Source organism: Botryllus schlosseri, chromosome 6 (genome assembly GCF_051294905.1).
Source record: "Botryllus schlosseri isolate E-star chromosome 6, Bs_hap1, whole genome shotgun sequence".
Taxonomy (NCBI): domain Eukaryota; kingdom Metazoa; phylum Chordata; class Ascidiacea; order Stolidobranchia; family Styelidae; genus Botryllus; species Botryllus schlosseri.
In genome coordinates, this window is record NC_137241.1 from 25,853,862 (window position 1) to 25,870,289 (window position 16,428).

The following is a 16,428-nucleotide window of genomic DNA, read 5'->3' on the forward strand; positions in this document are numbered from 1 at the left end:
GGTGTTGCCTTGTTTTCTTTGCTCGGTAGTTGAAACTGTGAGATGCAGGTGGAGTTGACTGCCTCTACCCAGGAACATTTTCAAGATAGATGGTAGTTGTGTAGTGATGCTGATAACCTCTGTAACTTAACTCCGGTAGAATGATAGGGTTGTGGCCAGAGTTAGACAACCGGAAGATTTTCAGCTTCTCACAACTAGATCAGAATCGATGATACCTACCGTTTCTGCCGAATTACATTAGAATTGAATTTCTGAATTTGCAGAGCCTTGCAAATTGAATTTCATTATGAATTAGAAAGCTGTGCAACGAAAAACGAATTCAGTTGATGTCAATTCTGAGTTCATCCTCATAAGCACGAGAGCCGTGGCTGTCTGTGCACTGTACAGTGTACACCAAGCTTCGCACTATACAGATATGCAGTGTTTTCAAGAAAGCTGGAAATTAAAGTACATCAGAATTAAAGCATAGAAACACTTCACAAATCCGATTAGAATTAGATCATAAGCATTTCGCTTTCATTAGGGATCTAGGATATTCTACTCCAAGTCTGGATGTTGCGGGAGGGATCAGGCGTAGCACTTATTCCAAAACGTAAGGATCGCAGAGCAGCATGCCGCTGTGGTAACCCGACACTTTGGAGAAGTCGAAAGGCTTGAAGCTCCATGAATTCCACACGTCACTTTGTGCAGGACACTGAGTGATTATCTAGAATGCTGGGATATAGAACTATATATATCCCTGATCCGGGCAAATTCGGGATGTACCTTATCTGTACCAGTGTTGGGATGACTCGAGTCATGACTTGACTCGAGTCAACTTTTTCGTGTGACTTGACTTGACTCGAGTCACTTCGAAAAAATGACTTGACTTGGCGCTTCAAAAATGTAGATTGACTCGTGACTCGGAGCAAAATTTACGAGTCAATTTCAAGTCATCAAATAATCTCTGTACCTTGTTTATGTTCGGATTATTCGTGATACGCCTGTGGGACTAGTGAGAGCAACCAGTCATTCACTGATTGTACCTTTCACTGACCCCCCTTGTTACATCACAAATAAATTGAACGAAAACGAACTGATGACAGCTTACGTTTATGTGCTATCAGTAGCATAATCTAATAGCAACGTATCTCTGTTTCTTAGACGGCTCAGTGCGTACATCGCGCAGTGCCCACCTTAGCCAACCCCCTTGTATGATTTGAATTGAACGAATATAGTTTATGCGTTTATATTCTCACGGATGTGTAGATGGATAGTGTATTATACCATGTCAATTTGTTTCAACTTCTCGACGCTTCGTATTCGATCCTCTATTTTGGCTCACGTATTTAATTAGCGGCTCTACGTCTGCTCAATCGATACAACGACTTTTTGCATTATATATATTTAACTTTATGTTCGTTTGCAAATATATTTGACTTCATACTCGTTATTTGATTCAAGACATATGACCAATACATCTGTCTTTCACACATATAGCAAAATGTAATGACTTTGAATGATCACTCGTACTTCAAAAAACCAATTTGACTTGAATTGTGACCTGACTTGACTCGAGTCATCTCCAAAAAACGAGTGACTTGACTTGACTCGAGTCACCTTCGAAAATCGATTGACTTGACTTGACTCGAGTCAAAATGTGCAATGACTCGTGACTCGAAGGTAGTGACTTGATCCCAACACTGATTCTGTACTCGATCCGTAGCCAGAATCATAACGGTCATCCGTATGTGCCTCTCTGAATGATCCCGAAGTTTTGGTTCTATGGTCTCATGGACTACGTACAAGAGATTAAATGTACGAGAGCATTTACTTCAACATGAACTGGAGAAATCTACATAGTACTATTAATCCACAGTCACATACTTAACAACCCACAAATAGATCGCCAACGCTATTGATGTCACATTAATCTGTTGTGGAATGTGGTGTACCAGTAGCGTTTGTTCACTCATCATAAATAATATTCCACCAGGGATTTCTAGAAATCCCTGTATTCCACATCAAAACTAACAAATCCATACTTCGAATAAACTAGGGATACCGTACTTCGAGATCTGGAAGAGGACACTTTTACAAATCGCTGAACTTATAAAAATTGGACGAGAATACGGGTAATTTGAAAATTTTGACTGGAAATGCTGTCAATTTGACTAGACTAGATTGACTCCCGGAAGATCCGCTCTAAGCTTTTTAGTCATCCTTGACGTCAAAATCCAGATTTAGCGTCGTTTATGGCGTTTTTCAGTTCTGCCTGTCAAATCTATAAAGTAGGATAAACTGCCAAAAAGGAGGACATTTTGGATTCTGTGAAAAAGGAGGTCAAATCCTCCTAAAGGAGGACGTACAGTAACCCTAAATAAACAGACCAGTTTGAAAATATCCAGATGTGTATTTGGTTGCTTTTGAAATATATATGCACGTACACTATAAAATCATAATTAAAACATTCAATGCAACTTCTTGATTTTGAAAACTTGAAATAAAGACATCAACCTTTGCGTCATAAATGCCAAACGAAATGCACAATGATACACCCTCAACCTTAAAAATCTTGTCTCGAATCAAGGTCACATTTGTAACAACTGGTAAACATAACCATATTGTAGTGTCGCGGCGGAATCCCAGAGGAAAACATGCCTCGATTGCGTGAAACGTGATCCATCCATATGCGATCACACATCGTCATCTGCTCCCGATTCCACAATCAGAACCTCCCTATTCTCATAGGTCCAGAAGCCATTCAGATCTATCAATATATTGGTCACTGTTTCACCCTGGCCGCTGTTGATCAGATCCTGAGAGAATTTAGGACACAACATTAGTTGGTTAAACTTTGTTTCAAAGGCAAACAACTGAATTCCAGAATGAAATCTTTCTCGACCAATTCTTATCATTTATTGATACATTATACTCTTTTACCTGTAATGTAATTTTGAGTGGGTCAGTTGGCTTCACCATATCAAATATTTCGTCTTTCACATCAGCAAACGAGACTGGATCTTGACCGTGGACTTTCATCATTTCCTGAAGTTGAAAACATCATTAAACCGTCCGTAGCATAAGTTACAAAGATAAATTCATACACCTGGAATACTGTAATTTCAGTTTGTCAATACCATATAGTTATGAAATTTACGAGTACAATACAGGTCAATGAATTCAAAACTTGATGGTTCAACATTACATAATTTACCTCAATCAACAAATTCACATAATCAAATACTTGGAACTAGCAAAGTATTTAATCGTCATCAAACTCACTTGGATGTCCCTGAAGAAATAGTTGAGAGCAAACACATTCAGGTATCCGCGATTTTGCACGTCAAGCAGCTTGAATAGGTACTGAAGAGCGGCAGGCTCTTTTCGATTTTCCATAGCAAGGACAAAGTCGAGATAGGTCTTGTAGTCCATTTCGCCGTCGTATGTTAAGCATTCTTGGAAGACGCGATCCAAAAAGACTTTTGTGAGAGTTCCGGTACCATATCTGGAAAATCGAGAAAATGATGATGCCTATGAGGGTAAACAAATTGAAAGATCATCGATCCCCTAAATCAGGGGTGTCAAACTCAGATTGCGTCGCGGGCCGGATTCAAGGCTCCAAATCACCCGCGGGCCGGACCAGTCAACTGATTCCAAAATATTACCTCCTACCCTTGCTTTTCACTTAAATATTTTAGTACCAAGCATATGGATAATACACGGCTCATAAAGGTTTTATTCTATCACGTCGCAACACCATTAATCGCGAACAATTTATAGAATTGGCGAAAATATTATGATTGTTCTGCTGAATACAGTTGAAGAACCGATGAAACAGTGGCGCTAACGACGATATAAGTTGGCATATTTCTATGCTCCCTTTGCTGTATTAGTAATAGGGCGTCAGCCAAGCGTATGCGCTGTGTGAAATACAAGATATTCAACTGTAAACACGGACATTTGAATTTAGGTTGTTATTATGAAATCGCATGTCGGGTTTCTCTCAAAGTCCGGGGACCTATTGGGTGAAAAGTGACACAGCCGCGCAATCATTGATATTTGGATTATATATTTGTGTACCTGATGTATATCTTCTATGTAAACTACATATACCGGTGCCGTGTTGGCGTTTTCTATTATGGGAATAACTACTTTTTGTTCCGTTTTTTCACAAAACTCTGAAATCAGTGCGCACATTTGGCGTTTTCGAATTAGAGAGAGTGAAACCACAACGCCGTAGTCGGTGGTATCCGGGTAGGACTCCAGAACGACAACAACCTAGATGTTGGAGAATTATCTATGCTCCTCCTCATCATCTCATCCGCGTAAGCGGTGTCTTACAGAAGTCTGGAAGTGAGCCGTGCTAACAGTCGGCAATTACGGAATCAAACATGGAATCTCGGCCTGGTGTAAATGGCCATTGTAGTCGACTAACACCATGAATACCGCAAAAAACAACATAATGTTGCCTATGAACTGAACATGCTATATAGGCATTTGCTGTCTTGGAGGAATATTCAATAGAAGTATTTCCTGCAAAAAATCTCAACATTTGTTACAAATGTGCTGGATAATATAAGCATTATTTTAATATACTCAGAATTGCTTCGCGAGCCGGATGAAATGGTCTGGCGGGCCGGATGCGGCCCGCGGGCCGTATGTTTGACACCCCTGCCCTAAATAGTGAACACTGCAGTATCATCACTATTTCATCAAACCTTCACCTAATCCCTAGAGATGATACATTTGTCAATACAAATGTAAACTAATCAGGCGCAAGTAAAAAATGGTTGGAAACTAGGCATACTCAAGTAGCATAGAAGTTGTTGAAAATGTTACATCACTGAGCAGTGAGCACACACAGTCAGTGCACCACTTTGGCTATTAAATTGATTACATACAAATTAAAATCACAATATAATCGACTCAAAGAGATTCTTGGAGGCACAGAACTGCAATATACAGTTGAATAATATATTGATATTGAAAAAAACCCGACTATTTACGGCTGACTCTCGTCAGGGGTAATCGTCAGCAACTAGTAGAGAATTCAAAGGAACATTGTATATCAACAATCGTATCACCAATTGGTCAATTTGATTTCATTTGGGATAGACATTTTGAACAAGACTTGATTAACAAATCAAAAAGAGCATATCAAATCCCAACAACGTGAAGCAAGAAAAAGTTCAAACCTCGCCAATTCTTCCTTGCTCAACATTCCGTTGTGGTCCTTGTCCAAATTCAAATACTGTCCATAAACCCTCAACGCAGACGGTGCCGAAAACCAGTTTGCTTCTTGGACTTCTTTAGAAAGTTCCTCGTCTCGTAGCTCGAGCAGATCGTCCAGAAAACCACAAGCGAGAATATCCTGTATCTTAATTCTAAATAACAGAATAATTTGAAGATATTCTTAAAGGTACAGAACAATTGGACAGTACATTCATATTGAAATAAACCCAATATTTTCAGCTGACATTCATCAGCAACTAGTAAAGATTGTAGATCACCAATCGTATCAACAAATATAACGTTACCAGCATGAAATTTTGAATATTGGAGTATATGAATGAGTAATATGAATGTGTCAATACCTTCCCGTTCTCATCGGGTCCAGGAAGAAGAAAAATTTTCGGACTCCTGTGCAAACGTAAAACGAATAGAATGATCGCTCCAAGCCGTCTAGTTGGGGAAGAGTGGGTATCAGTTCCAAAATGTAATTTTCTAAATCGGCTTCGCGTAGATAACCCTGACCCGCGACATCATACAGGCTGAGACCTATTCTGGTCTGATGCAACCAAACCTGAGTAAAAATGAAAGATACGTTTGATCAAGGGGCATGGCATACTTAGGGGCAGTCAGTAAGAAGAACTTATATTTTTTAGAGTGATCATATAGGTTATGCCTACTTGTTTGCGTACTAAAGCGGTCATGTGTTACTTCTACTGAACAGTTTTCTTGGGCAAAACTACTTTTCACACTTTCGAGTTTGAAAAGTAGAGAGTGGTTCATGATAAGTTTGCATTACAATCATCAGTAAAATTGTCATGTGCGCCACATGAATATCAATGTAACTGAATATATCGTACCTATTAGTACAGGGGTTCTCAAAGGGTGGGCCATGGCCCAGTGGTGGGCCACAGGAGCATTTGAGATGGGCCGCAAACCTATTTAGAAAATTTTAGAATTAATGTAAGTTTAGCTATATTTGTTTTATGTTAAACGCTAAAAATATATTCATAAACCTTTTTATCCGACTCTGAGGATACGTAGTGGCACGTATGTACCAGTGTACAAGTAGAAAACGGGAGGGACAACCGGCGGCTTTCTCTACTGGTTATGAAAACCAACGGCTGGAGCAACTAAAATATTTTGGAGTATATAATAACTTGACGGTAATGCTGAACTAACCAAGCACTCCAGCAGGGTCATATGTCGTATGCCGTAGAAAGGGTTGTGCAATAAACTCGTAATGAACTGCAATTGATCATTGATGTATAGATTTACTGTACTTCGGCAGGTCGTATTATTGTACGATAAAAATAGCCATAATTGCAAATTATTAGCAACTTCTGGTGAAGGTATACTTCACCACTTCAACGAATCGTAATGGATTGAGGATTAGCGGAGCGCATTAATCTTTGGAGTCAGTTTAAAATGTCCGGCCTTGAAATCATTTTAGGCTACATAATGTAAGACTCACGTGAATTAATTTTATCACTGGATTGGATATTATGACATCGCAACTCCATTTGGTTTGGTACATAAGACATACAATGTAGCCTACATTGTACAGCATGCATATTAAAAGAACTCCTTTTCCACTTCTCTGTATTACCCCATTCATTAATGAATTGTTTGAAGCTGGCCCAGAATGATTATATTATTCCCCACAATAGTGGAACTAAAACTCTAATCGCACAGTGGATCATTGATCATTGTGTTTCGCGACTCGAAAGGAGCAGCGGACGATCATAATATACACAGGAGATTTAGCCTATGATCTACCAGGTCCGTAACTGCCGCACCCAAACCACAAATTGGGGGAGATCGAGGGAGCGAAAGATTATTTCGTTGGTCGTCAACTTGAAAATTTTCGTCGCGCTTTGCGCGATTTCATGTCCCGGAAGGTCTTCATTTAAATATCATCGGTATATTAAGAGTAAAATGCGCATTTAACGGGATTATGACTCTAGATAATAGGTGGGCCACAGCACATTTTGAAACCGGAAAATGGGCCACAGCCAAGAAATGGCTGAGAACCCCTGAATTAGTATGTTACATAGTTACAAGGTTGTAACCAAGTCACAAGGCTCCGAGTCACAAGTCAATCTCAATTTAATAGTTTTGACTCAAGTCAAGTCGAGTCATTTTCAATTCACCACCGAGTCAAGTCCGAGTCCAAGCCAGCGAGCAGAGGGTCGAGTCCGAGTCATGGTATTATGACTCGAGTCCGAGTCCAAGTCATTGCGTTAACTGCTCAGTTTCGAGTTGAAGTCTTGTTAAAACCACTTTTTATAACTCTGTTTGGTGATATCGAATGGTTCGCATTAAAAATAGACAATTTTCCTCACTTTTAAGTTTCTGGTCACGTTTTTAAGTACATGTACCAAAAGGCGAAATACCAGCAGTGTGGTTACTTTACTATTCTTCGAAATTACAATGAAATGTCGGTCTTTTTCGTCTGAGACTCAAGTCAATACCGAGTCATTTCCGTATTTTGGAGAATATGACTCGAGTCATCAGAAAATCGCGACTCGAGTCGAGTCATTACAACCCTGGTATGTTATCAAGTAACTAAATGCTAAAAGTATCCGATCATTCATATAACTACTGATGCTGGCTTGACTCTTTATCGTAATTTCAATTTTCTACTTCCACGTGAAGTAGTTTTGAAAGCTCTAGGAAATTGCTACTTGTACTTGTAATTGACAAGAATTTTTACTTGTACTTTTGCTTCAGTAGTACGGCCGATCACCTCTACTGCAGTGACGATTGTATTTCAGATGCATCTCTCAGAGGGAACAAAAGAGCACCATTGCTGCTAAAAATCGTGATGTGAGGGGTCTGAGAGGAATATTTTCCAAAATCCTTAACTATTTTTGAGCAAACTGTCACAGTTGTTTCAACTGATTTGCACAAAGTAAAAGCACCCCAATCCAATTATATAAGTTCTGAAATCTTGGAGTTACCATTATTACCTTTCTCATAACATAATTGAAGAATTGCAAGATCGATATCCTGCCGAGAGGGTCCTTTTGATATAACTTTCCGAAAACGATTGCAGAGAAAAATTGCTTGCACTTTTTGCTGGCTTTCTTTCCAACCTGGAAATGATCAGGAATCAGCACTACCTCAGCGTGGACAAGGCCCTGATGTCAGTAAAACAAATTCTGCCACACAACAGTTGGAAATCTATTATCTATCAAGTAATGAAATAAAGATACCTCAAGAAAATCTTCATAATTTATCATTTGTTCATCGCCGGAAACCGGTGGTGTATGATTTTTATCCAACAGATACCACAAGTTCTGGAGTTCATCGTTATCAAGGAGTTCCCTATGCAAAATGAAGTGATTATAAAATGTAAAACTTCGGTGAGAAAATGAGGAATATTGGAACACATTTAGTCGCCTACCTGCTTCTTCTTTGTAGAAAAACTGCCCTCGATTCTTCGCGTAACTTTTGTAAAAGCACTTCATCTTCGGCAGGAAGTCTGTAGTAAAACCTAGGGATGGACTTATATGATGATGGCTCTGAAGAATATCCGCTTTTCCAATTCTCGTATAATTTTGTGAATTGATCAAGCTCTTGCGCAGTTTTGGCGTCTTCAGTTAACTCAGGTTTATCATCGCCGGGATCTTTATTGGTGACATATTTTTTTAATTTCTCTTTCCAGTCCATTGTCAACCTAACCTTGGAATTTATTCCCGCTTGAAGACAACGGAAAGATTATAAGTAGTTAAAATTTTCTTGCCAAGTAAAAAAGTATAAACAAACGACCAGTAACCACTCATGCGAGCAAAACAGAAAACTGATCATGGGTAATAATGAGACATAAACCCAGCCCATACATCATCAGATTACGATGTAGGAACAGAGTGCGAACAGGACCAGGGTTTTATTTCATATGCCATGCTATCACAGGTACAATTATCTAATTCAAATAAGGATAATTCAAATTAGAATGAGAAAGAAAATATATTACTACAACCATTACTGACTGTACGGTGTGGTAGAAACCAAGAGTAACAGAAAACCTTAATTATATACACCCTGTCGGTATGGTATTTTACATATTGTCATCTTCTACTCCTAGTCCTACATGAAGTTCACGCGATAAAATTTATTCATTATTCATGGATGGCTGCATAATATTTGAACTGCAGTAAACTCAACAGTTGCTCAGGGAACCAGTTATCGTTTACATTTGTGGCCACTAGAAGACGCTAATCTCTGAATTTGTTTCCATATTTGATGTCATTATGGATAAGTTTCTATTAATTTACATTGTAAATAACGCGAAAACTTGATATTTCTTCCAACACATACTACTTTAGTCATAAATGTTCAAATCTGTCTATTTACCGGTATGGCTCTTATGTCATTGCACTGTATCCCAAAATGTTTTGTTGTGGAGACTGCCATGGAGAACGCCGGGCATATTTGCTCCAGTCATGTTGATGGTTGCCAACATTATGGTATATTCAGTTAGTTAGGTTTATATAACATGTTTAGAGATCGCATGACATGTTGTGTTTGTATATTTTGATCGACAGCTCCAATCTGTGAAGCCGTATATCCACATATTGTTATCAGTCCAGTTTTGTAGATAATTTAGTTGTTGTGTGTGGTGTTTATTTTGAGTTGAGTTCATGAATGCTGTCGAGGCCGCTAGGATGCCAGTCACTTCGGAGGTAACATCGGATTATTCTGGCTCTTTAACTCCTACATCTTCCGGAGATGAGACAAGTGAGGAAGAGGAAGAAGAAGATGAAAGAAGAGTATCGTAAGTTTCTGTATTTTGAATACACAAAATTATAATTATAATAAGTCAGATGACTTCCGCACCGTTCTCCACAAATGGCTCAAATGCTATATGGTGCTAATCCACAATTTGCACCGCTGAGCCATGCGGGAATCTTCTCATCCCACGCAGTCAACAGAGGAAAATTTGGTTGTAATTTAAATGCATAATGCGTAATGCTGATTTGGTATAACCCTGTCTTCATCATTTTACAACACACTTTTTCTTCCAGCGCTATATGCCAATACTGTAATTTTCCACAGTAGCTACAAAGTATGTTAAGTTGACCTGAACTCAGGGTTGTAACCAAGTCACAAGGCTCCGAGTCACAAGTCAATCTCACTTTTATAGTTTTGACTTGAGTCAAGTCGAGTCATTTTCAATTCACCACCGAGTCATGGTATTATGACTCGAGTCCGAGTCCAAGTCATTGTGTTGACTTCTCAGTTTCCAGTTAAGTCTTGTTAACTCCATTTTTATAACTCTGTTTGGTGATATTGAATGGTTCGCATTTAGAATATGCTAATTTCCCTCACTTTTAGCAGTTTCTGGTCGCATTTTCAAGTACCAGTACCAATATACAAAATCATAATAATGTGGTTACTTTACTATTCTTCGAAATTACAATGAAATGGCGATCTTGGCCATCTGAGTCTCGAGTCATGTGACTTCAAGGTTCAAGTCATGCGTAATGACTCGAGTCAATACACATATTGATTTGAGTCGAGCCATTTCTGTATTTTGAGAAAATGACTCGAGTCATCAGAAAATCGAGACTCGATTCGAGTCATGACTCGAGTCATTACAACCCTGCATGAACTCGAAGCTCATTTGAAATTTTCAGTGTTTATCGTAGGCGTTTAATGTGTTATATATTAAATAGCGAAACCGTTTTAGCTATACACCGGCATCCTTAAACTTAAGAATCATAATTGAGTTTATGCGGTTTGTCAATATGTTCACAATAACAGTGAAATAAGGTAAAGTGAACAATATTGTGTCGGCCTACCATTGGTAGTACCGGAATATTTGAAAAAATGGGGGGAAAATAATGCTTTCTTTCACAGAATAAAGATGATTGTAATGATTAGGACTTGAAGTAATAAAGTAGCTATCTGAATATATTTGGTTAAGCTGTCTAGACACCTAACTGGCGTCAATCCACACTCCACAGCTTATGCCTACTTACTACAGATATATTTGGTATGTTTGAAGTAGGTTTGCATTAAAATGAGTCTCTCGAACAAGAGAACACACAGTTTATATACTCGAGCTTTTTGAGAGACAATATAGTAAGCCTATGCATTGTTTCAGTAATACCTGATTGCCATAACGTGGCACAATATTCAAATAGCATTATGCATTTCATGTCAGATACATAAGCGTTATTTAGGGACCATGTCACGTTGCATTATTTACTTTGAGCAGTGTAACATGTCTAAAGGGAGATGTGAATTCTCATGGCTTGTCTGATAAATACAATTGACATAATCGCCACTGGCAGTGATGTTAACTGGATGTACAGCTACAATCTTGCTAAGGGATAGCTATGTTCTCTTCTTGTTCATGATGTTTTATGATGTTGTTCGTGATGTGTGGGTCACATTTATTGTCTATCAAAGACAAAACAGATTTTTCATGCGCTTATTGAAGAAAAACGGGAGCGGTATTTTGATTACGTACATGTTAACTAAAAGGTTATTGAATCCACAAAATATTTGCTTGATCAACCTAGGATGGGTATTTTTTTGCTGAATTGAAGTTGTCAGTATCCACTGACCACTACTAATGCCCGATTTTATTGCCTTGCAGAGAGAGCACAAGTCTTCTGTGGACGGGCACTGGCTCGAAAAAGACCGCCTTTATAATGTTTCGACCGGAATCCCTGATTTCAAAAGATAAACGATTGAAGGCTATCGGAGGTAAGTTTATCCACAGAGAAAAAAAAATTGAATGTAAAATTATATATTTTTTACTTAAAATGTGGTTAGGGTAGTTAGGACTATGTAGATTGATAATAGATAACATCAAGATTTAATTTCTGCGGTTTCATGTACAGTTCATGTGGTGTCAAAATTTTTATCATAATTTAACATAGATATACCTTTTGGTATTTCATAAATATTGTTAGTTCTCAAATTAGGTAGCTTCTCTTTATCTACAACTGTATATAATTCTACAGAAAAATATCACCTCGCATACAAGATGGTGAAGACCGAAAGTAAACTTGTGCGATCCGTACTGTCGACATATGGTTTCCATGAGGTGAGTTTATCGTATTGATTTTCTGCTCCCGTACTCTCGTAGGTCTTTAAATCAATAGAGTACAAACTTTACCGTAGGCTACCTAGCTTATTATCATTTTCCATTTTATCATATTAATCACAGCATGTTGTGTCTGTGTGGTCTTATTACTACTTGATATGTATCATCTAAAAATAGTACGTTGAACGCTCTCGTATTCGACGTTTCATGCTGGTGACGTCATATTTTGTGATACGATTGTTGATATACGATGTATTTTTGTATTCTCTACTAGTTGCTGACGATTACCCCTGACGAGTGTCAGCCGAAAATATTCGGGTTCATTTCGATATGAATATACTATTCAATAATACTTGATACTATGATGTAGGTTTTGAGTATAAACTTACAACGTTAGTTCTAATTCTACTCGAGCACTAACGATTATCTGCATTAACCACGCACCGGTTCGTGGTTTTAAAGTTTGCAATTTGAAACTATTCTGAAAGGATGTCCTGTACACAGGTTCACCCTAACAGTCCTGACTTCAACCTGATGTGGACCGGGGCGCACTTGAAACCGTTTTCTCTGCGCAGTCTTCAAGATTTTCAAAAAGTTAATCATTTCCCCAGGTATGACTGCACTCTGTATTATAACTTGTATTGCGCATGACTTGATGTCCGTAATATCCTATTATAGAGCTTCTTGGAGGTAGCCTACAGAACTTCAATATACAATTATACTACAAATATACTATTCAATTGTATATCGTATGAAATTGGTTCGACATCTAGATCATATGAAATCACGCGTAAAGATCGGCTATTCAAAAACGTCGATCGAATGGCACATACAAAGGGTGCGAAACATTTTGATTTCATGCCGAAAAGTTATTTAATGCCTTCCGAGTATCAAGATTTTTGTGGTAAGTTGTGTCGCGTACGATTCAAGTTTTAGAAGTGTCTATGAATAATTATTTTCGCAGCTGCTTATACGAAAGATAAAGGTCCGTGGATTGTTAAACCGATCGCTTCGTCCAGAGGCCGAGGCATCTACCTCATCAATAATGTAAGTTGATTCGGGCAAGCGACATTCTTTGTAAACTAGCACACGGTAGTTGTGGAGTCCCTGGAGGTTCAATTTTCATTGATGGCATGTGTTGCTCGCTAGTGGTTTGGTTGTCTACTATTTCATTTGTGGAATGAATCAATGAAATTTAGCGGACTAATTCACCGCTTTGAATGATGCTATATATTCACACAGCCTCACTCCAAGACATATTATTTCTCTAGGTCAGCTTGCTTATGCAACAAATTTATTTAGACTGCTGTAACTCATAACTCCATGTCAAGATAATATAATTATAGTGAAAGATCATATCATCAAAGGCTGCTCAATCTCATGATTCGTTTTGATTTTGTTATGTATTTTCATAGTGAGATAAATTTACTGGTTCTAAGGTGAAAGCCTTTTCTCGAGGCATAAGCGTTTGTCTTCTATTCAAAAACTGAATGATCATGTTAAGTGCTCTAACCAGGTGGAAATCATGACGAATCAATTTTGTCAACTTAAGATTTCCTTTTGCAAAGCTACTAGCAGTGATTGTTTACATGTCATGATGTTTTCCTTGGTGCCAAAGACGTGGGTAGTGTCTTGCAATCCTGCTGTGTCAGAAATTGCTTCAATCGTAAATGTAGACTTTTGCGTAACCTGACTCATGCAGAGTTCCAATTCTTGTAGGATTTAATGTGAAACTTGCACCTGTTGGATGAGATGCGGTATTTTTGTGAAAGTTCTAGATTTCGGTAGCAGTGGCTGATTAATACTTATTGGATTGGTGTCGTTTTATGCGGCTACATGCTGACTGGAACTATTTCAGCCCAACCAAGTTCCGCTGGAGGACAATATCATGGTTTGCAAATACATTTCGAATCCTCTGCTCATCGACGGCTTCAAGTTTGACATCAGAGTGTATATCGCGGTGACCTCGTATGACCCTCTGATCGTTTACCTTTTTGAGGAAGGGCTCACAAGGTGAGTGTTTCTTTGCCTGTCAATCGGACATGATTGGATGGAGTTTGTTACTGTGAATTAATATCATCACTCATTCTTGTCATGTCGTCTGTAGGATTTAATTCTTGTTGACTGCACTTTTCTGTTGCACATTAACTGCGGCTTACAATCTCCAATAGGCCTATGCATTGAACTGAAGTTGTCGATACATCTATAATTGGGTATTTTCGCGTATAACTCTATAGCATATTCCTTACCCTTCAATTAAGCAAAGCATAAACATAGTCAGTTGCTGATAGTAATCTCTATTGATCGTGGTGCAACATTGATTTGATGCGAGCAAGTATTGATTGTTGGGGTAAAATGCACGCTCATTTTAATTGCAATTTTGGCATTTGGTGTATGAGTTCTGGAATACATGGACTCCCGAACTCAATTTATTCATGATTGGCAAGGTCATCGTCGGTTACTGAGAACGGTAGCAATTGTTCTGACCCCAATTACGAACCCATTCTGTTTGAATCCCGACAGTTCTTTGTGACAGCAGCCCCCGTGAACGGGAAGGAAAATATTTTTTGCTACTTACTCCATTCTACTGTAATCTGTCTGGTGAATGGCGGAGACTGTAAAAGTGAAATAAGATGTTGAATTCACTGGAATGCAACTGCAATCAGAGATGGGTAACTAGAAGAATTTTGGATTTTCCAAATGAGGTTAGAATTGGAACTACTGAATTCGCAAAAACTTGGAGAAAGAAATACAATGGAATCAATTTTAGTTCATATCAAATCAAGGTTCATGCTCATAAGCATGATAATGTCCAATGTCTGTTCATATACATCAAGTTTAACTGGTTTCAAACTACACAGTTCTCCTGGAGCATTTTCAGGAGAACCAGAAATTAGATTAGAATTGAAATTAGAGCTTATGAACATTTCACAAATTGGATTAGTATTAGATTACTGGTATTTCGCTTTAATTAATCTAATTAGACATGGATATCTGCTTTTCTTCCTCAGAGAATTCACATGTTAGGATACCTTTTTGAATGTATATTAATTTTTAGATTTGCCACCGTAAAATACGAAAAGACGCATCGGCATTTGAAAAATCAGATGATGCATCTCACAAATTACTCAATTAACAAGAAAAGTCATGATTACGTCAGGTACTTCATTTTTCATATAAATGCTAAATATATGTATGGCTAACAACGATATATTCAGATGTGAAGATCCTGACGTGGAAGACTACGGAAATAAATGGAGTATGAGCGCCATGTTGAGATATCTGAAGCAAGAGGGCATCGACACGACGGGGCTCATGTCAAGAATTGAGGCGGTCATCATCAAAGCGATTATTGCCGCCGAGTTACCGATAGCAACGGCCTGTAAAATGTTTGTCCCACACAGAGAAAATTGTATGGGTAAGCGGATTATATTTGATATTGTGTACATAAATCTATAATGCCAGATATCATGTTTTTAAATCTGGGATTATACAAAGATAAGTGTCAGCTTAGCTTGAATCACCCTAAGCAAGGGTTGTGTGAAACATAATTTTAGCTTTATTTTATGCTTCCAATGTTAATTGTGCGGACTCACGTATGTGCCAAGTTCCGATATTTCTTTCAATGATCTCACTTTATAATTTTGTGTATGGTAGTTGTTTGCAATTGGTCTTATTGAGGATATTACCATGAAGGTATAGAAGTATATCTCAAATTGTTGATTATTATCTATGTCAAATTTGAGTTAACTGAATACTATTTACTTTCTGCAACCTCAAACTGGTGAGATTAGTAGGATGATATGTTTTCGTGTCAAAATCATAGTTTGAAAAGCTGGTTTTGGTTAAAAAAATGGTAAAAAAATACACCTATCCTGAAGCAGATCTCGTCACCGTGAATATATAGCATTGTAGTGCCATTCCTGGCAATTCAAACATGCCCTAACTCCGTAACAATTACTTCACTTTTAGTTGACAAGTGCCTATTCACCGCATTCCTTGATCCTGAAATTCATGGAACCCCCGTTCTTTTGTGGAGATTGTTATTGTTTGCTTTTGTTCAAGTTGTATTGTGGTTCGAGACTTTTGTTTACTAGGAGGGGCGCCTTTCGGGTGTCGCGGTTTAAGCTACTCCCAGTGTGTACCTGATATCA

General features: G+C 38.2%; 2 protein-coding genes across 10 annotated transcripts in view; one reads left to right on the forward strand and one right to left on the reverse strand.

The window, feature by feature from the left end:
* Nucleotides 1-2,372: 2,372 nt before the first annotated feature.
* On the reverse strand, nt 2,373-9,092 carry LOC145441837 (serine/threonine-protein phosphatase 2A regulatory subunit B'' subunit gamma-like). Its single transcript, XM_080319787.1, has 8 exons — nt 8,621-9,092; nt 8,430-8,541; nt 8,184-8,309; nt 5,577-5,785; nt 5,178-5,366; nt 3,265-3,487; nt 2,923-3,027; nt 2,373-2,798 (listed from the first exon to the last, which is right to left on the reverse strand). Exons 1-8 carry the CDS (start codon nt 8,884-8,886, stop codon nt 2,676-2,678), a joined length of 1,353 nt encoding a protein of 450 aa, XP_080175913.1. The 5' UTR covers nt 8,887-9,092; the 3' UTR covers nt 2,373-2,675.
* A 629-nt stretch (nt 9,093-9,721) lies between these two features.
* The window catches only part of LOC145441827 (tubulin polyglutamylase TTLL5-like), a 30,301-nt gene continuing 23,594 nt past the window's right edge, over nt 9,722-16,428 (forward strand). For 4 of the 9 annotated variants that reach the window (XM_080319767.1, XM_080319768.1, XM_080319769.1 and 1 more), the window contains exons 1-9: nt 9,727-9,991; nt 11,822-11,931; nt 12,192-12,274; nt 12,779-12,885; nt 13,048-13,178; nt 13,239-13,321; nt 14,133-14,287; nt 15,333-15,434; nt 15,493-15,692. In XM_080319767.1, coding sequence (XP_080175893.1) covers nt 9,858-9,991; nt 11,822-11,931; nt 12,192-12,274; nt 12,779-12,885; nt 13,048-13,178; nt 13,239-13,321; nt 14,133-14,287; nt 15,333-15,434; nt 15,493-15,692 — 1,105 coding nt within the window. In that variant the 5' untranslated portion in view covers nt 9,727-9,857. Of the gene's footprint in view, nt 9,992-11,821; nt 11,932-12,191; nt 12,275-12,778; nt 12,886-13,047; nt 13,179-13,238; nt 13,322-14,132; nt 14,288-15,332; nt 15,435-15,492; nt 15,693-16,428 lie in introns of all 9 variants that reach the window. The other 5 variants (XM_080319762.1, XM_080319763.1, XM_080319764.1 and 2 more) reach the window with 3 other exon arrangements.

Coding starts and splice junctions, on each gene's coding strand:
- LOC145441837 (XM_080319787.1), bottom strand. CDS start 8,886: ATGGACTGGAAAGAGAAATTAAAAAAATATGTCACCAATAAAGATCCC. Junction 8,542..8,620: donor TTTCTACAAAGAAGAAGCAG/GTAGGCGACTAA, acceptor CATTTTGCATAG/GGAACTCCTTGATAACGATG. Junction 2,799..2,922: donor CACTCAAAATTACATTACAG/GTAAAAGAGTAT, acceptor AAATTCTCTCAG/GATCTGATCAACAGCGGCCA.